Source organism: Punica granatum, chromosome 4 (genome assembly GCF_007655135.1).
Source record: "Punica granatum isolate Tunisia-2019 chromosome 4, ASM765513v2, whole genome shotgun sequence".
Classification (NCBI taxonomy): Eukaryota; Viridiplantae; Streptophyta; class Magnoliopsida; order Myrtales; family Lythraceae; genus Punica; species Punica granatum.
The window spans coordinates 5,793,246-5,817,239 of NC_045130.1; the positions used below are offsets into that span (position 1 = coordinate 5,793,246).

The 23,994-nt window shown below is 42.7% G+C and overlaps 6 protein-coding genes across 11 annotated transcripts; 2 read left to right on the forward strand and 4 right to left on the reverse strand.

Moving 5' to 3' along the window:
• Positions 1-30: 30 nt before the first annotated feature.
• Positions 31-4,788, reverse strand: LOC116205874 (uncharacterized protein At1g10890). 3 transcript variants are annotated; one of them, XM_031538565.1, is made up of 7 exons: positions 4,630-4,788; positions 4,504-4,554; positions 4,229-4,355; positions 3,637-3,848; positions 2,452-2,673; positions 554-773; positions 31-405 (listed from the first exon to the last, which is right to left on the reverse strand). In XM_031538565.1, exons 4-7 carry the CDS (start codon positions 3,768-3,770, stop codon positions 139-141), a joined length of 843 nt encoding a protein of 280 aa, XP_031394425.1. In that variant the 5' UTR covers positions 3,771-3,848; positions 4,229-4,355; positions 4,504-4,554; positions 4,630-4,788; the 3' UTR covers positions 31-138. The 3 variants fall into 3 exon arrangements, with proteins under 3 accessions (XP_031394425.1, XP_031394426.1, XP_031394424.1); XM_031538566.1 differs by lacking the exon at positions 4,229-4,355 and having other exon boundaries at positions 3,637-3,800; XM_031538564.1 differs by lacking the exon at positions 4,229-4,355.
• A 689-nt stretch (positions 4,789-5,477) lies between these two features.
• On the reverse strand, positions 5,478-6,325 carry LOC116205875. The gene has a single exon (XM_031538567.1). It carries the CDS (start codon positions 6,187-6,189, stop codon positions 5,746-5,748), a length of 444 nt encoding a protein of 147 aa, XP_031394427.1. The 5' UTR covers positions 6,190-6,325; the 3' UTR covers positions 5,478-5,745.
• An 868-nt stretch (positions 6,326-7,193) lies between these two features.
• LOC116205871 (F-box protein At1g10780) lies at positions 7,194-9,717 on the reverse strand. Of its 2 annotated transcripts, XM_031538562.1 has the most exons (4): positions 9,421-9,717; positions 8,117-8,860; positions 7,684-7,964; positions 7,194-7,575 (listed from the first exon to the last, which is right to left on the reverse strand). In XM_031538562.1, exons 2-4 carry the CDS (start codon positions 8,856-8,858, stop codon positions 7,339-7,341), a joined length of 1,260 nt encoding a protein of 419 aa, XP_031394422.1. In that variant the 5' UTR covers positions 8,859-8,860; positions 9,421-9,717; the 3' UTR covers positions 7,194-7,338. The 2 variants fall into 2 exon arrangements, with proteins under 2 accessions (XP_031394422.1, XP_031394421.1); XM_031538561.1 differs by lacking the exon at positions 9,421-9,717 and having other exon boundaries at positions 8,117-9,411.
• An 870-nt stretch (positions 9,718-10,587) lies between these two features.
• On the forward strand, positions 10,588-14,334 carry LOC116205869 (protein RETICULATA-RELATED 1, chloroplastic-like). Its single transcript, XM_031538559.1, has 8 exons — positions 10,588-11,160; positions 11,943-12,107; positions 12,182-12,274; positions 12,357-12,472; positions 12,714-12,812; positions 12,908-13,213; positions 13,344-13,508; positions 13,753-14,334. Exons 1-8 carry the CDS (start codon positions 10,780-10,782, stop codon positions 14,042-14,044), a joined length of 1,617 nt encoding a protein of 538 aa, XP_031394419.1. The 5' UTR covers positions 10,588-10,779; the 3' UTR covers positions 14,045-14,334.
• Positions 14,335-14,370: 36 nt separating this feature from the next.
• Positions 14,371-16,031, forward strand: LOC116205872 (pathogenesis-related thaumatin-like protein 3.5). The gene is made up of 3 exons (XM_031538563.1): positions 14,371-14,508; positions 14,976-15,636; positions 15,741-16,031. Exons 1-3 carry the CDS (start codon positions 14,445-14,447, stop codon positions 15,874-15,876), a joined length of 861 nt encoding a protein of 286 aa, XP_031394423.1. The 5' UTR covers positions 14,371-14,444; the 3' UTR covers positions 15,877-16,031.
• Positions 16,032-16,044: 13 nt separating this feature from the next.
• Positions 16,045-22,205, reverse strand: LOC116205867. Of its 3 annotated transcripts, none has more exons than XM_031538555.1 (11): positions 21,888-22,205; positions 21,263-21,491; positions 20,652-20,799; positions 20,229-20,336; positions 19,784-19,908; positions 19,467-19,632; positions 19,045-19,172; positions 17,637-18,324; positions 17,383-17,495; positions 17,016-17,271; positions 16,045-16,889 (listed from the first exon to the last, which is right to left on the reverse strand). In XM_031538555.1, exons 1-11 carry the CDS (start codon positions 22,060-22,062, stop codon positions 16,587-16,589), a joined length of 2,439 nt encoding a protein of 812 aa, XP_031394415.1. In that variant the 5' UTR covers positions 22,063-22,205; the 3' UTR covers positions 16,045-16,586. The 3 variants fall into 3 exon arrangements, with proteins under 3 accessions (XP_031394415.1, XP_031394414.1, XP_031394417.1); XM_031538554.1 differs by having other exon boundaries at positions 19,751-19,908; positions 21,888-22,204; XM_031538557.1 differs by lacking the exon at positions 21,888-22,205 and having other exon boundaries at positions 19,751-19,908; positions 20,652-20,808; positions 21,263-21,397.
• Between the last annotated feature and the right edge of the window lie 1,789 nt (positions 22,206-23,994).

Below are 23,994 nucleotides of genomic sequence, written 5' to 3' on the forward strand. Positions count from 1 at the left end.
GGCGGGAAATTTTAAGGACGGGTTGGTCGCTCGACAGTAAAAAAAAATGCATACACTACATACTATTATTCAGTACAATCTTGTTACACGGCAAATCCCGAATCCAAGTAAAAATGACAAGCTGTCAAGTTTCAACAATCATTTCGAGCCGAGAGCAAATGAGAGTTTAGGGCGGGACTTGTTCTTCCCCAGCAGCTTCATCTGATTCAACCGTTCCTCCTCCTCCTGTTGCTTCTTCCTCCTCATCGCCTCCTCTTTCTGTCTCTGGAGCTCCTCTAGCTCCCGGAACCGCTCCTCCTCCCTCCTCTGCTGCTCTAGAGCCTCCCTTCTCTGAGATTCCTCCACTTTCCTCCTGTTCTCCTCGAGCATCCTTTCGAGCTCTTCCTTCTCCTTGCGAGCTTGCTCCTGTAAATTGACAAAATTAGCTCACATTGTAGAATCTATGCACAAGATTGGATGGTTCAGGTCACGAAGTCCCCTTCTTGTATGAAAATTGTAGGGCAGGCGGCAAAAGTTAAGAAGCAAACTGCTAATGAACAACTGGGGTATTTACCTCTTTTCTACGAGCCTCGATGAGCGCAGCATCCTTTTCTTTCTCTAGCTGAGCAGCAACTTCATCGTGAAGTTTTCGCCGTCCTGCCTCCAATCGCCTCTGTATTTCCAGTTTGATCTCCTCAGTATTCAAGCTCTCTTCCACCTTTTTCCTGATAGCTTCCTCCACCCTCTTTGCGGTCTCTTCTTCTATTAATTTCAATTCTGCTTCCTGTTGGCGCCTGATAGTAAATCAAAAGAAAAGTTAGGCAGGTAAATGGCCTCGAACAGAATTGGAAAACAAGCCCCACCAACCAAATTTGGTCCTCATCCAGACAAATCACATCCCTTGGGTCTCAACACGCATTTTTCCGTTTTCTTGCTTCCTATAAGCTCTTCACTATCTATCCATTATGATTACTGAAGTAGAAAACGACTAACCTTCACTGTTGCAAAGGCACTAAACACATGCTTATGCTTTTAAGGCATACCTCTAACCGATTCCTGATCCAAACAAATGAGATTCAAAACTGGTGAACAGTAGATAATTTATAGCAGTATCATCTTCCTTCAGAAAATCCTGTGGAGAAGAATGTCAACATAGTGCAGTTTCAAAGCCCAAGCATAAGACGACTTCAGCATGTTGCATTATATGTACAACTTTGCAAAGCAAAACATCAAATTGGTTCAGCAACTTGTCAAGTTCTCAATACATGATGTTTGAATAACTAGGACACCAACCAGAAAAGTATTTTAAAACCATCCTAAAACAAATTTTAATACTTTCTCCGAGACAATCCACCGAAAATAGGAGCGAATAAATAGATACTATGCTTACATATGGATCCCTACATCGTTAAATTCCATTCAAGATTAGGAATAGGCATAATCGGACCCACTTTTTAAATATCTCTCAGAAAGAGCTATCAGGCTCCAATGTGAGGTAGAACTAAAACTGAAAGGGGAGAAGATGTTTGGGATGAAGACTGACCCTACCTAGCAAGAAAAGTTAGCATCATATGCAACAGGAACTTAAAACTCAACTCTCTTACCCAGGAGAGGCAGATTTTTTTCACTCCTAGGTCCTCTTTTCCTGTGTGTAATATTACGTTATCTTGGACGACTCGTTCAATATTATGCTCTTATTTATCATTAAGAAAAACTAATGCTTATTTAAGCCTATTTATTTTTTGGAGTGTAACCTGGTATCCGGAAATCCAACGGCCCCCGACTAATACAGTTCGAGCTGGGTCAACCCACTAAGTGGGTAAAGTTCTCCCAACATGGATTTTCTCCTTTCACAAGACTCGAACCCAAGACCTTGCTAAAGGCAAACAAGCGCTAAACCGCTTGAATCAACCCATGTTAGTAGACCTATTTATTTACTAAGCTTAAACAGGGGCTACTGCTAGTTTGGGTTTTCTCTAATTATATCACCAGAAGTTGGTTAATAGGAAATAAATGATGACAAGACTAGTCTTTACATCCATCAACTTCCATTCACCAGTTTTCAAGACTTCGGATCAGTTCAGCTATTTAAGTCAACATCTTGTCACAAAATTAGACCAGCAGAGTATTTCCTCCAAATGCTCTCCACATAAGAAAACGGAGGAGTGATTTGATAACTTGAGGATGAACCTCACTTATTTAGGTCAGTTTCAGATACTGAATGAGAAAAACATTACCAGATGATCTAAAGAGAGAAGTAACCTGAAAGAGGAAACTGCATGTATATATAATACCAACTGCAAAGTTCTATGCAAGTATTGACTAAGAATTTCTGACTACTCTCTCTTACAAGAGAAGAGAGATGGGAAGCACACTATTATTAGGTGAAAAAGAAAGAAGAGAAAGAACTATAGGACAACAGAAATAGATATATAATTACTTATAAAAAAAAAGAGATATAAACATATATACCTTTTCTTCTCCTCCTCCTCTTCTTTCTTCAATTTCTCATTGCTATTTTTCCGCTCTACCAACTCAAGGCTTGAACTAGGCGATTTATGGAAAGGAGACAAGGATGAACTCCTGCTCCGATGCCTTTTATAACGCCTAGGAGTGGGAGAGCGGCTCTTACGACGTCTTGATGTGGGAGAACGGCTTTTTCGGCGCCTTGGAGTATTAGAGCGGCTCTTTCTTCTGTATTACCAGAAGAAGGTGTTGAGCAAGTGATGAAATTTCAGCATCTTCAAGCATAAAAGATATCAAGCAAACGGATCATGACTGACTATAACAGATACAGTTACCTCAGACATTGTTAAGGAGCTCCATCTTTTATCATATGAAGACGAAGAAGCTAATGTTATAATCGAGCAACAAAAGAACACCAACCAGCATCCATCACCTGCTCGCTTCCCATGCGAGGGGAACAAATAGAATATAGTTGGTTTTCTTCATAAATGGTGCAACTCAGCCGGCTCATGATTGTCTATTTCCCTACATAATTAAGTTTTACGCCTCTCCAATGTCCCGCAGAGGATTTTATGGAAATTAAATGTTAATCAGTAGCTTTGTGGTTGAAGCTACAAAACAAATTCTTCCCAGTATAGTTCTATAACTTAATATAGATTTCGGAAGTCCAAACATAAGTTGTTATTCTCAACAATTGTTTTTTTACGGAGTATCACAATTTGTGATGTCCTTCAAATCAAATCAACTAGTATCGAATGGTCCTATCCACCCCCACTTCTTTTTAGGATGCCCAACACTACTCCATGAGTGAATCAAAAGCTCATAATAATCTGCCAACATCTGCATGGCCTTTACTTTAATTGAAAACAATTTACTTGGCTACATTACTAAGCACTTGGAAACGACATATTCAGATTCCTACTTCTACTTGTCACAAGTTATTCTTGGCCTGCATTCATTGCACTATAGTTCACAAGATACCTTGATAAAATAAGACACACAAGGCTGAACTAAACTGTCATCATCTTTCAGGAAAAATCTGTGGAGCATTAAGACTGCAAGAAGGTGAGCTACATAATATTCTTAGACAAAACTTCAGCGCCATACACCTGTGCCCCCCTGCTGATATATATATATATATATATAATAAAAAAGACTGGTACGTATGGCAAAACATTAACGGGATATCACCTGCTGTGAGAATAAGCATATGGGGACCGGCTCCTGTCTCTTCGGTTCCTCCTGCTATGCCGATGCACCACTGGAGATGGTGAATGCCTTCGTCTATACGACGGTGAACGAGATCGTGATAAATCACGAGGCATCTCCTATAACCTCAGCTTTCCGTGATTTTTCTATATGATTTTCACTATCAAAGTTCAACTAAACCAATGATTTCTCTCCTGAAGCGTAAAAGAAACATCAATTCAATAAGTAGTTCCCTGAAGGGAAACAGAAAGTAAAATAAAGAAGAGATCGTTCACTGCCACGGAAAGGATTCATCAGCAATAGCATCAATATTTAAAAGCTATGTCTTTGTGTAGTCGATAGACTCACATTGATGCCCTACACCAAAGCGAAATCGGAGTCAACATAAACAGCCACAAATTATTGAATTCCCACACATTTTATAGAAATATAAATCCCGGCCAAGTGCGTACAAATACTCAATCATGTCATTGTTGATAAAGCTCCTTTTTTTCCCCCCCTCTTTTGAATGGAAAATGTGCAATTTATAAAGCTCGAACGAGCAGCCCATAAAGCACATCGGAGCTTAATATACCTTTCCCAACACCACCAAGGGGAAGGAAGAGACAAGAAAAGAAGCTACAATGAATAGAGCAAGCTGGTATACAAATCGTCATCGGGCAAAAGTGACGATAGTTTGATAATCAAGCCAACTGATTGTTCTGTGATGGAGATAAACAAGAACCAAACACGAGAACCAATATCAACAGATTATCCCCATATCCGCATCGGTCGAAATATTGTCCTGAATGCGGAGAACGCGGGTCGCAGTAATCAAGAGAAAGCAAAGATCCTCGACGGGCATCTGACCTCTATGAGTCCAACCAGGCCGTGAATCAGTTGTGTTTTCAGACGCGTGCCCTGAGATAGAAGAAGATATCTTAGAATCGAGCTTCCAGCGGTCTTAGGCAGTCCCTGTACTTACCGAGATCTCACCTGTATGAGTAATCGGATAGATCGGAGCTTGACGGTGTAATCACATCATGGAGGAAACCCTAGCAGAGAAGAAGACGCACACGGCAGAATGAAGAGGACGACGACAAAGGGGGGAGAGAAAGAGAGATACAGAGACAGGGGTTGAATAGATAGAAAAAGCGTATCAAAAGAATAGGGGGGTAAATGAATAAAATAAAAAGTGATTAATTAGGAAAAGGTCCCCATCGTGTCGAGGTATTGCCGAGTGCGTCTTAACTTTAATTTTATTAATTATCGAGGCCTAAATTATTTGAAATTTTCATTTATGCCCTACAACAACCTCAGTCGTTACTCCGTGACACCAGAGAGATGGAAGATCCATAGAAACGCACCACTTCCTGGTGCGATGTCATGAAGTTGCTATCATGCCTCTTTATGGTCTCTATGGTCGATTGTCTATCACTTGAATCTGCGTAAATGACTCTCGAAATTCTTTTGCTTTTACAGCATTCGAGTGCCTTCCTCATGCGAAATCCGGAGGAGGAGGAAAAGAATGAAGTTTGCACCCGAAAACGTCATCCTCTCGATAAATGTACCGATATATTACTGTATACTTTCGTTGCTGATAAGAGCGCATTGCACGGCCTGTATGTATAGTGTGTAGTTCGGTCAAGGCTCGCATCATGTCCTCGTCCGAGATGCTTGGCTGTCGATTTCTTAAAACTTGCTATAGCTACGAAACTACGCTGCAGTGATATATATGTGCGAACTACCAGGGCCAACTGCTAAAACTAATTCCCGAACAACATGATCTTGTCGATGAATCATCAATCGATACACAGTCACACCCATCGAGTTGGTTCGATGTGTGGATCTAAACTTCTGACGTTTTTCAGTATGCTGCAATAATCAATTTGTGTTTACTACAGGAGTCATACAAGGCATAGTCAGATCAGAGGGACGATTTGGCCGAGTAAGAGAAGCCACTTCCCTAAGATTTCTGGGACATATTACATGTTTCCACTGTTATTGCCTTAAACATGAGCATTAGGACATCATATAAGATACCGATATTTTCGAATCCGGAAATCACGGGTTCTACGGCTTCCGGGGTATGGATATGCATACTAGAACCACTCAGGAAGGATGGACCTTCTTGGTGGACAGCCCCTTCAAGGCGGATCTCATCGACGCGGTGGCGGAGTTGATAGCGGCCTCGACATACTTCTTCGAGGCGATGCTGGCGGCCTTCTCCATCACGTTCCCCATGGTCCTTGCCCTCTCGGCCGTCTCCACCAGCTTGTTGTGCTCCTCCTTTGATATCCGATCGGCCTCCTCCTCAAACCGCCGGAACTCGTCCATGGCCCTCTCCATGGCCGAGTTAAGTTCAGCCTCGGCCTCCTCCAGGACCGCCTCGGCCTTGAGCTCCTCCTCCCGGCCCTCGAGCTCCGCGGCCGCCCACGACTTGTAGGCCTCGATCTCGAACAGCCGCATGAGGTCCTCGATCGTGGACGGGTCGAAGCTCTTGTCGTGCAGTGCCTGATCGGAGAGGAAGGTGAATTGGGACATGAGAGCTTCCATTGTTGGGTTCTACACTCTCTCCTTCTTCTTTTTTCCTCCTGCTGTGCGTCTCTTTGCAGGTGAGTGGTGTTTGGAGGAATAGCAGAGTTTGGTGACTGGGAGAGGAATCATATAAATGATGAAGGGAAAAGGGATGGGCCAACCCCTTGGACTTTTATGAATTATTGGGGGGCACAGCTCCATGTGCATTCATCGCAACCTATAGTACCGAAAATTTCGAGTTCGATTCTTATCGGTAAAATTTATCGAGTAAAGGTTTTCGGGTATGAAAATTTAGATTCGACAGGATTCAACTACATGGGAGCAAATTCCATCCCCTTTTCCCTTGCACATGGCCTCGGATGACGGCACTTCTCGTTCATAGGATACTCGATAGAAAATGTCATTCTGCAAGCCTTTTCAGTGCAGTCATGTCTGCTTTGCGCGCAGTACCATCTCAATCCTCGATCGTTTGTAATCCGATCTGCACCGACCATGCATTGTCGTGTGACCGTTGGGAATATGGAAATACGTCCAATCAATCCAAAGGAGGGAATCCACTCGTCACTTCTCCACTCTTATGATCTTATCTCTAAAAATGCAATGGCTCTGAGTGAATTAGAGCATGTGAGACGTGAGTGGGCAAATGGGCTTTCTGACGCCGTCAAGAATCAAATTTCCTCCGTCAAGTCGATAATGGCCTTTTCAGGCACGGCGCGCCGCCGTTGGCCCAACTTTTTCAACCAAGTGCTAAGCAAGCAGATGCCCGTTGGAGTGGGCCCCCAAATCACAGGCACGTTTTAGGTCCAGACAGACATATCTGTTTGACCAACTCTAACTCGACATGCATACGAAGGAGTCGGACGCTCTAAGAGGATGGAATTACTTCAGCACATGACTAATTTACGTGTCCTAACGTTCCATGCAGCGGAGATGCAAGTATGGCGTTTGCTGAACTCGACATAAGCTCATAAAAATTGCTCAGAAATAGGCAGAACAAGACGGATCACAGTACCAACATTGTCTAACTGAAGACGCTTTTGAATGTGCTTTCATGATCCAGTTTGATTTGATTGAAGTCTCAATTAGAACATTGTCAAAACTGCGAGTTACATGAAGAATGGAATTGCAGGTACAGCAATCGGGAAAAGAATTAGCTCTTACCGAGCTTTATTCGATGCGAACTATCTTGCGGTTTAAGTATTTAAACCTGCAGACCTCCTCAAAGAAGTCGTCCGTGCTATTGTGACAGCTCTTCATCTGAAGAATCTTTATCACCATTGTCTTGAGATTCTTCCCATACTTTATTAACGACTCGAGAGTGTTCATCTTCTGTTCCGCGTTCAAGGGAGACCTCACGGTAATGACCACCTCTTCCAAGCAAGGAATCGTGAAGCCTGTATCTACCTGCGAGAAAAAACCAAAGGTTCGTTGACATCTTTGCTGGAATAAAACAGGAGTGAATTTCTAGTGGAACATTTATGTGTAATTCTCAAAGTGATGTGATAAGCATACATTCTTGAGGCTGTTCTTTTGACAGAGAGCAGCAAACATAGCTCCATGGACGTCGAACTTTCTAAGCTTCGGGTGGCTATTGAAGAAGTCGACCAGATCGACCTCGGGAAAAGGTTGGAGCGCCTCGAAATCTCCAGTGAACTCCACTTTCATGTACAAGTGTTTCACTTGGCTTGCCCATTTGAGCATTTTGCTTATTGCATCCCAACACCACTGGACCCCTCTGATGCACAAAATTTCGAGGGCAGCAAGATCTCCAAATTCAACAATATCGACCCTCCCTGAATCAGTACATAAGTCACTATATGTTACAACATAAATACGAGCCACACTTCATAGGAAGATGGGGAATATCTAACTGTTGAAAATCTTCTGTTATTTTCTGCTAATAATGCAACTATTCCAAGAACCATTATAGTTTTAATGTACTCACCAGAATTGTTAGATATAGAAAGATTATGCAAGCAGTTGGTCTGGCAAACTCTAATCCAACTACAACCTTGGACCTCAAGCAACCTAATCCTTGGAGAAGTAAGCGAGAGTGAGCAGTTTCCCATTCCATAGAAATCGAGCTTGCATTCCTCCAAATAAGGCAACTCTAGTGATACTGATCTCACTCCCTCGCAGCCAAGAAGTAACAACTTTGTCAAATGAGGGCATGCCTGAAGGGCCGAGGACAGAGCTTGGTCCTCCAATCTCGCCCCCACAATCTCTAGACTCTTGAGCATGGGGAATGCATCCCACTTGGGTGGCTGGGTCATCAGGACGCCCCACAGCTTCAGGGACTCCAAATTCTTTGCGACTCCAACGCTGTCCATCTTCGTGGGGCCCTCGAACGAGGGATTGTGTTCGGCCAGATTGTCCATTCGAAGCTCAAGGTGCCTCAGGGATGTGGCTGCGACCGAGAGCCATGAAGCAAGACCTGAACTCGAGAACGGGCTGTAAACAACGAGCTCTTCTAGGTGGGCAATTGAGGATATCATCTTCTCGATGATGTCATCGGGGTCTTCAGGACCCATGAGTTTGTCAAAAGAATTTCGAGGAAAGTAGAGGCTCTTAATGTAAGGGGTCGAGTCCTTCCACCGCTTGGAGACACAATTACAGATTGCCACATCCCGGGCATTGTTCATGTATGACAAAATGTATTGAACAATGGCATCCGGAAGCATCTCCATTTCTGTCAAGACATTCATCGAACAGTTAGCAGTCAACTAATGTAATGTTTCCAACTAGTTTCCACCCTGACACGACAAAGCAGATTCATAATGTTTTGCGAAGGGCTACATAGAACAGCAAAACAGAGATAACACCTCAACAAGCTGATTAATTTAAGCAAAAAATGCGATATCGACATCAAAATCAAAGCTCAAAGGAGGTGAGTTCTGCTACGTCCAATCTCAAGTCTAGAACTTGCGCCATTAATGACATGAATCAACACGAGGGATGAGATGGATTATGAATTGCCATTGGCAAGCTCCAATAAGGGTCACGCAGCTGATATTCCATCTATCTGCTGCCAGAGATTGAACAAGAATCCTTATTCTCGTGAAAGAATTCATCCAATTGAAAGAAACCAGTGGATGACTTGAAATCAACCGCAACCCCCACACAGTGTGACAGTCTCAAAGTTCAATCTGAAGCAAAATGATCGACAGGCCCAGCTGGGGCGAGCTCGACGCCGAAGACCCAAATAACCCAGCTGGGCAGAGGCAAGAACAGAGGCAATCGAAGATTTACCGGCTACAAACAAGAGAGGGAGGGAGAACCCAGCTGTCAGATACGAACAAGGAGAGAGAGGGGAGGATGATGGATCCGGCGGCTTGATGTACGGCGAAATTCAAAGGACCCAGAACCAGAACTCTGTCTGAACCCGCTTATGGAAGTTGAATTTATGTAATGTGTTGCACAGAGAAAATGGGAGCGACAGAGAGGCGCGCTTATTTGGAGGAGACGAGGGATGAGGCCCGAGGCGATGTTTTTTTTTTCAAAATTTCAAAAACCGTGAGTCAGACACGGTCAGAGCTCTACCGTGACAGAGTCATGTGTGTATGTCTGTTCCTTCCTTTTAATGTTTTTTTTTCTTTTTCTAGTTTTAATTTCATTTTCCGCTCTCTTTCAAATTTTCGAAATTTTTGAGCGTTCTCTGATCCCTGAACTGGGGCACTGGTCTGGTAGCCCATATAGATGAACCCCTGAGCTCAGCTTCGGCCGTCACTTTTCGACATAGGACATGCCGGTTCCATGAGCTCACCGGTTCCATTACGTTCCGACGGAAAAAAAAATGCTATTTCCCCTCGCTGGGATGATTATTGGACCGAGGAGAGCAGCTGAAGGGAAGGAGGGTTGCCATTAGACTGCTGAAGATTGTTGGAAGGGGTTCGTTTCCATGAGCTCGAAAATGAACATAAGGCCGGTTTTTGTTGGAGATGATAGAAAAGGGAAGGAAATGAATGGAATGTTATCCAATAAAGGTTGGTACAAGTTATTCGGCACTTATTTTAATTAAATAAGGTATCGAATTCGAGTTTTGTGAATAAAGAAAATCATTGATTGAGATAACTTTACCCCTTAATTGGCCGACTCAAATTAAACTGAGATAGTCAGAGTCTGTTGCGTTTTCGGATACCGGGTACACATTGAAAAATAAAAACGGAGTGGTGTACATACAATATGGTGCCCATTTGCTGTAAATTGATTCTGTGTGGGCCGAATGTGCATAATGCATTGGGCCGACAGTGGGCTCAGTTTGGAGTTATGGACCACAGCCCAATACGGGGCTAAACTCGTGATTGTCAATGATAGACGAGGGCAATGCTGTAAATTAGGTTTCCGAATCGAAGACTTGCCGGTGCCGATGATTGGCTTCGGGAGACGGTTAGGTCCAGCCAACAAACCGACTATAGCCTCTGGGCCCACCGCCATTATGAGTTGACCTCCCTCATCTGCGCCGCCTCCTCTCTCTCTCTCCCTTTCTCTCTCTGATTCGCTCGATCGGGTCGTTGTCTTGTCGGTCAGCCCACAGGCGCTGCATCCTCTCTCTCGCTGGTGCTCTGTGCCACTTTCATGAGGACTTGCCAGTGATAAAAGGCGAAGGAGATGTCGCCGGCGTGTTTCCAGGCGGCCCAGATGATCAACAACCACACCCAAATTCGCCCCAAGGCTTTCCACGCGCCGCCCATGTTGCCGGCGGCGAAGGCAGGACCCACTATCCTGCCTGTCGCCGGGAAGCCTCGGAGAGGGGTTCAGGGGGTCAGGTGCTCGGTGAGTTCGGCCCCTCCTCCAGCGCCTTCGACGGACTGCGGCGGCGGTGGAGGGGAGTCGGTTGGGTTTCTAGAGCGGTGCTTCCGTGGCCCCAGCTCGTCCTCTTCGACTGATTTCGGCCCGGTCATGAAGGGGCAGTACGGTGCGTTCGGTGCAGTGACTCTCGAGAAGGGGAAGCTCGATATGGCCCAGAAGCAATCCGTGTCTAGTCCTGAGGTCACTGCCTGCAATTTCATATTCAATCGTTTCATCAAATGGCCTCTCTTTTCAAGTTGTAAAGGGTCCAAGGGAATGATGATCCTTGCTTGACCTTTATCCAAGCAACATGGGATGAGTTTGCGACTTAGGTTTATCCCATAGTGCAATGTGAAACGTGTTTGTCGGGGATGAGTTGATGGTAATTTGATACGAACCTGCTGGGTGTAACTTCAGTGGAATCCCGAATTCCATTTGTTGGAACCAGCGCGATATGGTTATTCCCGTTTCCAGTTCCGAGAATTGAGGCTCGTAGCTCTTTTCTCGCAGAATACAATTGGCTCATCCATTAGTATCATTTCAGCCTTTCTGGCATGTTTGGTGCGTGAGGAGCAACCACTGGAGTTGCCTGAAGATGATTCCCTAGCATTTGATTTACGCAGAGCTCGAAGGATAAAATACAGCGAGTAGTGATTATAAATACCTGAAATGCATCCGAAACATCGATATTAGTCAATGGAAATATCGGAAAGGGTTTCCATTTTACCTGATTCTCATACATCAAACGGGCCACTGTATGGTAGTGGCAAGCATTTCATCTGCGCTTATCATTTCATCCTTTCAAGATTAATGGGTAGAAAGTAATTCTTTTATCTTGTTTGCTATGGTGTAATGAAAAAACGATGCAAGTTTCACGCCCCTACAATTTGTATTATTAGATTCTACTCACATGTTATTTCATTGTTTGTTAATATGTTATCAACTTTTTGAACCAAAAATTGCTGAGAAGTATCAGTTGACAGCTTGCTACAGGGGGAGGCGGTGGAGATATTGGAAAGAAAATCAATTATGGGGGCGGTGATGGAGGTGATGATGATGGCGATGATGACGATTACTTTGATGATTTTGACGATGGAGATGAAGGAGATGAGGGCGGACTCTTCAGAAGAAGAAAGTTCCTCGAAGAGGTTTGGTTCCTCCCATGTTCCTTTTCTCGTGTAATTTTATGTACCATTAACCTTTTGGATTTTCTTTTTTCCAGTTATTTGATCGCAAATTCATAGATGCAGTACTGAATGAGTGGCATAAGACGATGATGGACTTGCCTGCTGGCTTTCGGCAAGCTTGTGAAATGGTGCGGCACTTTTATCCTTTGTCCTGCTTCGAACACCTTGTTTGATTGTCAAGGCAAATGTCTCAAATAATACTCCCTGCAGGGCTTAGTCAGCTCGGCTCAAATGGTAAAGTTTCTCGCTATTAATGCCAGACCTACTACTGCAAGGTTTATCTCCCGGTCACTTCCTGATGTGATGTCTAGAGCATTTATCGGCAGGTAATAGCTGTTAATAATTTCCTTAAACTGCTTTGGTTTGCAATGATAAATAGAGATTTTCTGGAAATTCCATTGTATGGTCTGTAACAGAAATAAGTGTGGCCTAAACCGAAGCTAAGTCCCCTGCTTAATGTTCATTATTGTACATGCTACTTGTGGATGGAAAATTCACCTGGTTCTTTCTTAATAAATTTTTATCGAAATTTTAAATATTTTCCAACGACATTATTTTGATACACAGGATGATCGCAGACCCGGCATTCTTATACAAGCTTCTCCTCGAGCAAGCTGCCACTATCGGATTTGCTGTTTCGTGGGAATTGAAGAATCGCAAGGACAGGTGTTTGCTTGCCTGTTTCCTCAGTATTAAGTAATTGCCTTTTATCCCCTTAGAAGAATTTGGAGTCATTCATGTTTCTTGTTCTGTATTTACAGGATAAAGAAAGAGTGGGATCTCGCCCTCGTCAACATTCTCACAGCATCTCTATGCAATGCTGTAGTTGTCTGGGCGCTTGCCCCTTGTCGCTCATATGGAAACACCTTTCGGTTTGATCTGCAAAATACGCTGCAGAAGCTCCCAAACAATATATTCGAGAGAAGTTACCCGCTCAGAGAGTTTGCTTTGCAGAAGAGGATCCACTCCTTCTGTTACAAGGCTGCGGAGTTGTGTTTGGTTGGATTGACTGCTGGAGCAGTACAAGGTTCTCTATCCAATTTCTTAGCAGGGAAAAAGAATGATAGGTTGGCCTTTTTCTCAAGACACGTACTCATTCCTTTACATTTAACATTTAGAGAAAAACGAACGAAATGGAGAATCATCTATATGTGTAAGCTTTCTGATGTCTGACTGGGATAATACATTCTTTGACAGATTATCAGTGACCGTCCCTTCCATGAGCTCAAATGCCCTTGGTTATGGTGCTTTTCTTGGAATTCATGCAAACGTGAGTTATCAGCTTCTTTGTGGAGCTGATAGATTGATGACCAATCACTTCGATGTTATTGGAGTAGCTCTGTTTTTTGGCACGGCGTTGAGGTAATAATTACAAATTATTTGGAGTTTGATTAATTGCAATATAATGGGCTCAAGTAATTATAACTCGTGAAATAAGCGACTCATGCCTTTGCCCCGAGCATATCAAGAGGGAAGAAGTTTAGATTTTAGACAAAATATTCCTTTATATTGAGTGAGTCGGAATTTTTTATTATGGTTGGTTCCAATCAATTATCATGGGGCCTAAAATGATTGAGGCTTATTCCTGTTTTCCAACTTGATGCAGGATTATGAATGTTTACTCTGGGGAGATGTTAAGGCACGCTTGGCTTGGAATGTCGGCCGACCCGCTTGTCCATTCTGATGACCTTCTAAAAGCCTACAATCGGCCCTCCACTGCCTCTGAGGTTATTCCTTCCAAGTCCTCTTCCAGATGGTTCATATCGAAGAATGCCATTGTTTCGGGTTTTGGACTCTTTGGCAATAGACAAGAAACTGCGGATTCCATGAATGGGGAAGCAGCACCCTCCAAAGCAAGGAGAAAGAGGATAGTCCGGAAGAAGGTGACTGCAAGCTGAGCATTCACAAGTCAGGAAAGGGGTAATAACAGCGCAATTTTGGGTCCTCCAAATTGGAAGATGCACAGTATCCGACGTTTCGTGTAGGATTTTCATTTTTCCTTCTCTTTTTGCCTTCCTTTTCGGTTTCTTTGAAAACCTTTATGTGAGCCGGAGGTGAATAGATTCTTTCGGAGTAGTTAACTCCAAATTCAATGTATACAGGGAGGACACAAATGTCGTTCTTGGGGCAAGGTATTGTGATTTGATTAAGGAGCAAGCAAGGAACCCTTTTCGCTTGTTAGGATTCACTCTGTTCCACAAGTTATTCTTCGCTCTTTCAATTGTATAGTTTATTCACATTCATGATATAAACACACCTTCTCAAGTCTCAGTTGCAAACCTATAGAGTACCTTCGAGATGGCCCGTGATCTCAGTGTACTTGTGCCGTTCACAGTGATCTTCTTCGGCTTGATATCGACAGGTACAGTGCATCTCATTCTGGAAGAACACGCATTCTCAAAAGAGCTTCGAGTAGCTTTGGCTTTTGGTTTTCTTTTCATCAATGAGAGACCCCTCGTAGTACTAACCTCGGTACAATTAGCGAAAACAGTTTCCTGCAACGGCGCAGATGTCTCTCTGTTTTTACGTAAATAGATGCCGATAATTGTTAGTTATAAATAGCAATTATCTGCTCGCAACAACCAGAGACAAACTGCAATTGCACCATCTCTCAACTGCTGGCCGTCGTCAATCGCAACAGCTTATCAGTTGCTAGAATCCTCGACCAAGCCTGATCTTAAACAGAGGCTGCACATCATCGTTTGATAGTATTATGCCTTTTAACATACTAAACTACCATTGCGTCGTCTTTCCGAGATATACTATGCTATGTTATGAACGACTGGAAGAATCTCACAAAGTTTTCCCTTTTGATTGGACCGGAAACAGGGATAGAGTCTCAAGGCACGAAGACATTCACAATAGTGAACAATTGCAAGGAGACGGTATGGCCCGGAATAACCCACGGGGAAAACTTCAACGGCAGCGGGTTCGCACTTAAGCCGGGCCAGTCCGCAGTCTACACCGCCCCGGCAGGCTGGGGTGGACGCATCTGGGGCCGCACGGGCTGTAGCTTTGATGGGAGCGGCCATGGGACCTGCCAGACGGGTGGCTGTGGGACCTCCATCAACTGTACTGGCCCGGGAAGCCCGCCTGCCTCTATTGCAGAGTTCACCCTTGGGGAAGTGGACTTCTATGATGTCAGCCTCGTGGACGGGTTCAACCTGCCCATCATAGTCATTCCAATGAAGGGCAAGGAGAACTGCACCACGGTTGGGTGCGATGGCGACCTCAGGAAGAACTGCCCATCAGAGCTCAGGCTGAACTCTAGTGGGAAAGTGATTGCCTGCAGGAGCGCCTGTGATGTATTCAACACGGATGAGTACTGCTGCCGGGGGATGTTCGGGGATGCCACGACCTGCCACCCGAGCAACTACTCCAGGACTTTCAAGTCGGTCTGCCCCGTGGCTTATAGCTATGCGTATGATGACCCAACTAGCATCAAGACCTGCACTGGTGCAGAATATGTAGTGAGCTTCTGCTCTTCGAGGTGAATATTTCCACTCCCATTTCACCTTATTACATGATGTCCCATTGATTTTTCATTTCCCGTCTTCACCCAATTCTCACGTAAACTATTCGATTCTGAATCAGGAATGAGACCGTCTGCTCATACCACAACAACACGCTTTCCTGCAACACACCGAACAGTGCGAGTACAACCTTCGGAAGACGGGGAATCGTGGCACTTGCTTTGGCCCTGCTGCTTGTTTTGAGCCTTTATTCATGATTCAGTCTGTAAATCCATCAATTTTGGATTTTTGTAAAACCACCAAAGTTTGATCCTCCCTCCAATGCCTGTCCAATTTGCTCCATACCATGGAACATGTACAGTCCAATCCATGATCTCAAGTCTAGGCAAGGATATCGTGTGATTGTTAAAGAAACAATTCATAAGGACGATGAATTATCCAACACTGCCTTTCCACAATCTATGTCTGTACATCAAAGTATAAACCATTCCTGTGGTATCACTAACGAATTTAAAAAAGAAAAGACGACCTTCGGAAATGACCCAGTGAAAGATTCTTCCGAACCACTGGTCCATAACAAAGGGGTCGATAGAAATCAATGTCCGTGACAGGACCAGTGTAGGAACAAATCCTTTAGACCCAGTCTAACATCGAGAGAGACCCACCGATCAGATTCAAACCATGTTTCCCTCTAAGGACTTATTCTTCCTGCAGAATCATTGCCTAACTCCGTCAAATTCAATCTAGTTATATAATGCATAATTCAGTCAAAATAGCGACAGTTGGAAACAATAATGTTCCATACAAGCACTGATCTAAGGACACCTTGAGTGATTCTGATTTTATTCCTGACCTTGAACTAGCTCCCTCTAGCCCAAACTAGATGCTGGACCACGAATGTTTACTGCATGAGAAGACCACTGGTCCAAAGTCACGTTATAATTTCTCAGTTCGGCTGTGGATCCTGCTATCTAGGTTTGCGATTGTTCTGATTCTTTTCTGTATTTATTTCATCATTCTCATCCTTTTGCGTACCTTCAATCCGTGACTTAGACTCGTCGCTCTCATAGGGCAAAACGACTACAGGAGCTGCAGGCACCATCTTCCACCGTTCCTTTAAGATACTCATAAACCTTTGGACCATTTCTCTCCTAAACTCAAGCTCTCGGGTGAAAAGATCGAAGAGGAGGAAGCCAAAGATGTACTTGAAAGGAACAATCAGCTTGATTGTCGCAGAAGACAGCAATACGAGGGCAACTTCCGTGGTTATCTGTGAAACAAGACAGATCAGTATAGGCTCTAAGAAAACCGAAACAAGGAGCAATAGATATAGTCAGAGTGTTGTCGACTTATTAAAGAAGTTATAACCATATCGCTTCAATGTCATGGAACTTACCTGAGGCTGTCCTGAAAGGACAATTGTTCGGATTTTCAGAAGTATGACATTCAGATTCTGGAGATAACTCTCAACGTCTCGCATGGCATCTTTCACAGCCAAGATCTTCTGGATAGTATTCGAAGGTGGCTGATCACGGATCGTGACTTTTCCGAAAGATCTCCCGAGGCGTCCTTGTTCCTTTAGCCCTTTAAGCGTTAGCATAGCAGCAGCCAGGGCAATCAAAATTGCTGGAAAAACATACGATAACAAATCCCTGAAGAAATAAAATGGAAAAGCATTAAAAGCATCTGATGAAATGAAATGCGATATAACGATAAAGGCCAGACGTCAGATAATATCAACATTTGATAAAATAAAGTGGTACCTGATTATGATGGTATAGGAAAATGCAAGAAATGAAACCGTAAGATATGGCTCTTCCCATCGTCGAAGCTTCTCAAAATTCTTGACAACAATTGTCAGAGGGAGCATGATTTCCTGCAAATTAAGCACTCTTAGAGGATAGTCCCAGTTACATTAAAATACCAACAGCTGCCTAGATGAGCACTATATCAGTAAGGAAGTGGCTCAGGAAACTTGCTAGATTAAATAGAAAATAAACCAACACGTAATTTGTACCTTGAAAAGGTCAATATTATTAGGTATTCCCTTAAGCATTGCAGCATCAATTGTGGCCTGAGTCTTTTCGACCACTTGGCTCTTCCTTCGATACATAAGTGCAGCCTTCTCTACAAGACTAGCGTCTCCCACGACAAGATTCTTACTCAACACGAGACCTTGCTTTGTTAGGTTTGAGTTCTTCCAGAAACCGATCGAAGCACTAGAATACCAAGAAGGAGATCTCATCCATTTCTTCAAGTAAATGCTCCCATCTATGTCAAAAACAGGACTCATTCTCTCGGACAATTCTATTGAAGCTGATGGTGCCTGTTGATCAGTCCCTGCCTCTGAAAATTTCGTGACTAATGGTCCGCCCCAGAAATTTACAGCTAGGGCCTGACAAACAATGTCCCCATGGGGCGCACTCATTAAGTAGGAAAATTGGACAAGTTTCGTGGGATCATCCAACAACTTCTTCATGAACTGAAGGACCTGAAGTCGGGCAACACTATTAACCGCGCTGATTGTTGCTCTCTCCATCCCTCTTTGGGCCCCAAACACATTGAGCACACTCTTGTCGCCTGCTTCGGGCGCATACTCATCAATGAACTTGTGTAAGGATATGACTTCACTGATGAAAGCATGCCAAACATCCCTCCTCATTTCACCTCCCAAGTCAACAAATTCCAACACCCAAGTCTCTGACCTATAGCAGTACAGAAACTTCATGATAGTATAAGGAAACTGAATATTGATACATTCCTGGGTAGCAAATGAAGGTAAAAGCAACACAGCGCCTGGTTTCAATTTCGAAGAATATCAAAGTTTAACCTTTTCTGGGAAGTTGTTGGTTTTGAGTTGTGGTGACCCACTGTTGCCGTTTATTTATTAAACATGTTTCTATTTCATGTTATTCAAAGCTTCAGTTTACGTGTGAAGTAAGTGGCAAACGATGCTTTGTATGCACAGACGATGCACCTCGCCACAAGCCTAAATATTTAGGTAGATCAATCCTTTAACGAAATTCTTTCCCCCATTTTGTCTGTACATCTTGTGCAAAGTATGTATCTTAATTATGTGACTGAACTCCCTTAAAAATTTTACGACGCCTTATTTGCAATTAAGTATAGCCTATCTATTAGTGAATATTTAGCATATTGGCAGTTCCACATTTTCTTCATTTTAAGTCGTTTTCTGCTTTGCAGTAGATTGATGTATACATCTAAACTCATTGTGTTTCTCGATAGATAGCAATTGAAACATTTAATTCCATAACCCAGATTGAGCTACCACATATATTCAAGATATTTTTTTCAGTCCAACGTATGGCTTAGGCCTCTCTTTCAGATTCTTTCTTTGATTCTAGGAGAGTAACTGAGAGCAATTCTAAATAGCGAGCTGAGACAGATAAGAGAAGCTTACTCACTGAGGACCACAAGAAATAGAGACAGCTGAGTCAAAAAGATCAGATCCCAAAGGACCCACTTTTGCCTTTTCTGCTCGCAATCCTTTCCTTGTAAGATCCAATCTTGATGCACTTTTTCGCCCGACAGCCTGAAGTACAGCAGATGCAAAATCACTCGGCTATAAAGTTGGAAAGCACATAAATCCCAATAAAAGCATATCCAAATTGAGAAGTTCTACTTCAGGAAAAGAAAGATTTTAGCCATGGATAAAAAAATGTGAAAAGCTGAAAGTGCATCTTAGTTATTCCTCAGTCTCAACAGATTGCTTGGGCATGTTTTAGCATTAGAAATATTGGGAATAATTTTCAGACCTCAATTTTTCTTCTTTCTTTCTATAAAACAATAGACTTAATTAAGTAGACCAGTGGATAGGATCAGATACCTCAAAGTAGATTGCTTTATTAGTTAAGATAACTTTTCCTGGCCATGCGATATTATTGTCCCACTTAAGAACGGGATGCTTCCTGCTAGAACCAATACAGACTATTTTCTCCTCAGAGATCTGAAAAGTTTCAGGTGTCTGATATGTTTTTCGTCCTTCATGCACTCTGCGTGAGAAAGATGCACACATGCTAATTGTCAGATCAAAAGGATAAGTTAAATCCACTCACGACGACAAGATAGAAGGCAAACAAAAATATAGAATACATATATGGGTGTATTTACTTGAGAAGCTCATTGATGTAAGTTAACCATGACCTCAGAGACACTCCACTTCCATCACCGGCAAGTGCCTTGAAAAGATTATGCACTGTGCAATAATCGGCTACACCAGATATAGCAGGAGCTATTCGAACAAAAGCCTCTTCTCCGACAATTTTATCCTAAAGCATTGAACAGTACAAAGCATGACTTAGTTTCTCATGGATGAATATATGAGAATCATGCAGATGATGCTACAATATGTGCTATGCAGAAAGCCAACATCCCCAATCCCCTCAGCACCTGACTGATGAGCATGTCTCAAATTTTCGATTACAGAGCCAAAATTCTATCAAAACCTGGCCCCTACAGTTAGCAATTTACTATCACTGAAAATAACTGAAAAAGTATAATTAGGATAGACATTTCTTGCCAAGAACTCTTGCAGTCAACTATAATTAAAAGCATACAACTAAGACTATGTGCATGAACAGGAGGTCACCTGAAAAAGGGCTTTCTCTGCAGAATAAGCATATGATTTGTCCTCTTCACAATAAGGGTTCTCCCATGCCAGCATTGTTATGAAAATTAGCTTCTGGAATGCGGGTTCCTGGAAACGAAATACTGGACTGACTTGATACAATATTGGAAAGAACAGATAGAAATGCTTAACACAGAGCAAATCATGCATTTACAAAACCTTGCACGTAACAAGAATGTGGCATAATATGATTACAAGAAAAAAAAAATGATAAATATTCAAGCAGAGCTTCATGCTCATCTCAAAATTCTAAAAACGGTAAGTGGAACAACTATTAACTTTACAAAGCATCGTTTGTATTTTGAGTCTTGAATTTCACCGACAGATGGATTATAGGAAACAAATCAATAAAAATGCAATAACGTATATCAAAGTTCCCCATACCTTTAAGGAAGGGTGGATATGAGAACTGTCCCTTGATAAGTATCTAAAGCAGCAGTACTCAACTAAATTGCGGGCATCCACATGCACAGTTTCAGGTACAAGTGCATTGAATATCCTCTGCATTTTCTGACCAGTCAATCCATTCATCCTGCATCAGCTTCAAAAAGTCAAACCACAATTCCTTCATTAATCTAATAAACATAAGAAAGTAAACTTGAAACGATACACTGATATATTTTTTATAAGATTATATTCCCATAGCTGTATTCAATAGGAAATGACAGACAAGCTTTCAGTAGCCAACAAATAGACCTTAAACAGTATCCATAGTAGAGGCCAAATGGGAAGGGAACAAATCAAAAGTTCCAACTAGTTTAAGTCCTATAACAATGAGCATTTTCTACATGTGGCGTTGGTGATATGAATCACCACATTCAATCCCAACAGCTTGGATATTGCAAACTCTTATTTATCGCAAATTATATGGATTCATAATATCCTTTCCGTTCACGCATGGAAAAAACAATCATAACATTAATAGCATTCAACAAAATTGACAGATTAACAGCAGAAAGGCAAAACTACAGAAAAAAGCCGCAACATATTTTCACCTGCCAAATTGCTCAATAGCCAAAACGGCTTCCAACGAGAGAATCCCATTTGGAGTTCTCCTGTTGACAGTCTGCTCGGCCATAAAAATCTCCAGTTCGTCTCGAGTAGTCGAAGCATCTTCTGCATCAGGTTTTCTTCCATGACCGGATTTCACTAGCCGGATAGTTACTTCGCTTAGGAAGTTCTGGGTCTTCGATAGCCACAAATTTACTTGTTCCTGCACAGCATCTGCCAATAGAAAAGGTACATTCATTCAGCGAAGCTAAAAAGTGGCCGTCAAGTTGTTAGATTGCACTTGTTTATGAAGACAAGATTTAGGTTCTCTCTCTGCTCAAGACATAGCAAAAGAAGATACAGGTCAGGGTAGTCCGATCTTTGAGCACGGGAAAAAGTCATGCGACTGAATTCGAACTGACCCCGAATCGATATTAAGCGATTGCAAATCCTGCCAGCAGAAAAATTCCTAACACCCCTTTTTCCCATCTAGCATAGAGAATCTCCAGAAGCAATCAGAACTGCTGAAAGCAGCTAGGAATGGAAACATCAAGCTGAGCTAAGATACACAAGCCATGAAGCCAGCAATGAGCTGCCAATCAGCACGGAGGGGGACGGAGAAACACTCACTGGCATCAATGTCGCTGAGCTTCCATCTGTCACCGGGGGCCTGCCCCACGAGCTTGAACCGAGAGCTATGTTGGGAGAGATTCTTCGCTGAGTGACCCGTCTTGAAGCAACCTCGTGGGTGAGCAGATGGAGCCCACTTGAGACGGGCGACTGAGAGTGAGAGCTTGCACTGCATCTGTCCCGGACCGTTCCCTCTGGAATCCTCGAGGTTCAGGGTCTATGACGGTAACCATGAGCTTGAAGAAAGAAGAAGAAGAAGAAGGGAGTGGATTTCTTGGGCATCTGCTTCGCTTTCTGATAGCCTGTGCGCCATTTCCAGCTTTTTGGCGCTATCTGAAAGTGCACAGACTAGAGAGAGAGACGTGCGAGAGGAAGGAACCATTTCTTAATCAAAAATTACAATTTGTTGCCTAAACTTTCAATAAAATCATTTTGCACCATTTCTTCCTAATTATGAAGATAAATAAATGGGTACGTAAATCTAATGATAGGGATCGAGTTCAAAACCTTTTGATTTTGAACAGACGTCTTGTGCCACAACATTAAAGCCTTGAACTCTTTTTGTGCTATTGTTTATACTATTGACTTGAACCATATCGTACTTTACCTAGTGTACCTTCCCCACCATGATACAAGACTTCACACCCTCGATTTTCAATTTGTCTTCCGTCTTCACCTTGCACAATAAAACTAAATTGGCTCTAGAAATTTCCTAGAAAACAACCTCATTGTCTCACTATAAAACATGCATTTTCATTATCGTGGTTGAAATAAAAACTCATATCGTATTAATTCTACAACCTTATGCACCAAAATAGCATGACGACGACTGCAATCTAGAGTCAAGGTACCGCTCGGGGCTGACCGAGAGACGTTTTAGGACCTCTGGGGGGCTAAAGTGGCATACAACATAAAATTCAGGGTGCAATATACAAATTTATGGATGTCGACGGGATTAGTTCAGCCGTACACCTGGCGCATGCAGGGTCCAATAGCCTCTGCCCTATTTTACGAACAAAAGGAAATGGGCTTAGCGACCGGAGTGTTTGACCGGGCCGACCCACGTGCTCATCGTGCAAATGACCTCAGCAGATTCCGGCGGGGCCCACTTCATACTAAAGGCCCTTTTTCTAATATAATGTAATATATATTTCTTCGGCCCGCCCAAAAAAAAAATATCAATTTCTTTGGCCCAGGTTGTTGAGGCTTCATCCGATTATTCTCGGGGCACGGAGTGAGTAATCATGCAAAAAGCGTTATACTAATATCAAGAAATTTCGAACTGAGAACCAGATGGATATAGACAATGCGTTTATTTTCGGAGTTAAAGTCACGAATTTGTGATTGTGATTGTGATTGTAGAAGAAGACAAAAATATATGGGGCCCACCAGTTTGACTTTTTAAATATGAAATGAATGGAAGGTATAGATAATTAATTATAATGGGATTGTATTTTAATAATATATGGGGCCCACCAATTTGACTTTTGAAATGTGTGTTTTGTTGTGTAGTGTTTTGAGTTAAAGTTAAAGTTAAAATCTTAAATCACGACTTTGAAAACAAACGGAGCGATAAACTCTCCCATAACTATTAGGTCAAAATCTTTGGGTTTGAGAAAGAAATCATCACACCACAGACGAATACATGTTCCCTTGGGTAATCATCTCCACCGGGGGAGGATAAAGAGCCCATCACACTTGAGATTCCAGCTCTTGACAAGTTTAGAGGGATAACGACGCACTCCAACGAATACAAGTCGGATTATGTCTTTTGGGGCTAGAGAGTTCTCGTGGTTGGATGTGGGAACTCGGGCATGGAAGTGAGCGTGGACCTCGCCAATGATAGTGTAGCCTCACACGGTTGTTAAGAATGTGTGCGTAATCTAAACCAAAGCTTCTCTGTTTATTTAATTTACATATTCAATGCTTTGTCTTGAATCGGATTCACACAATGCGGTTAGTTTTAAATTTCTATTTAGTTTAGTAAACGTGTGCATCCGTAATTCGAAGGAGTTTGGCTGATTTAGTAGTTAATAAGGAACTCATGTATTCACCAAATTCGGATCCGAAAACTCCTTGGAACCATCAAAGAGTTTTTGACATGATT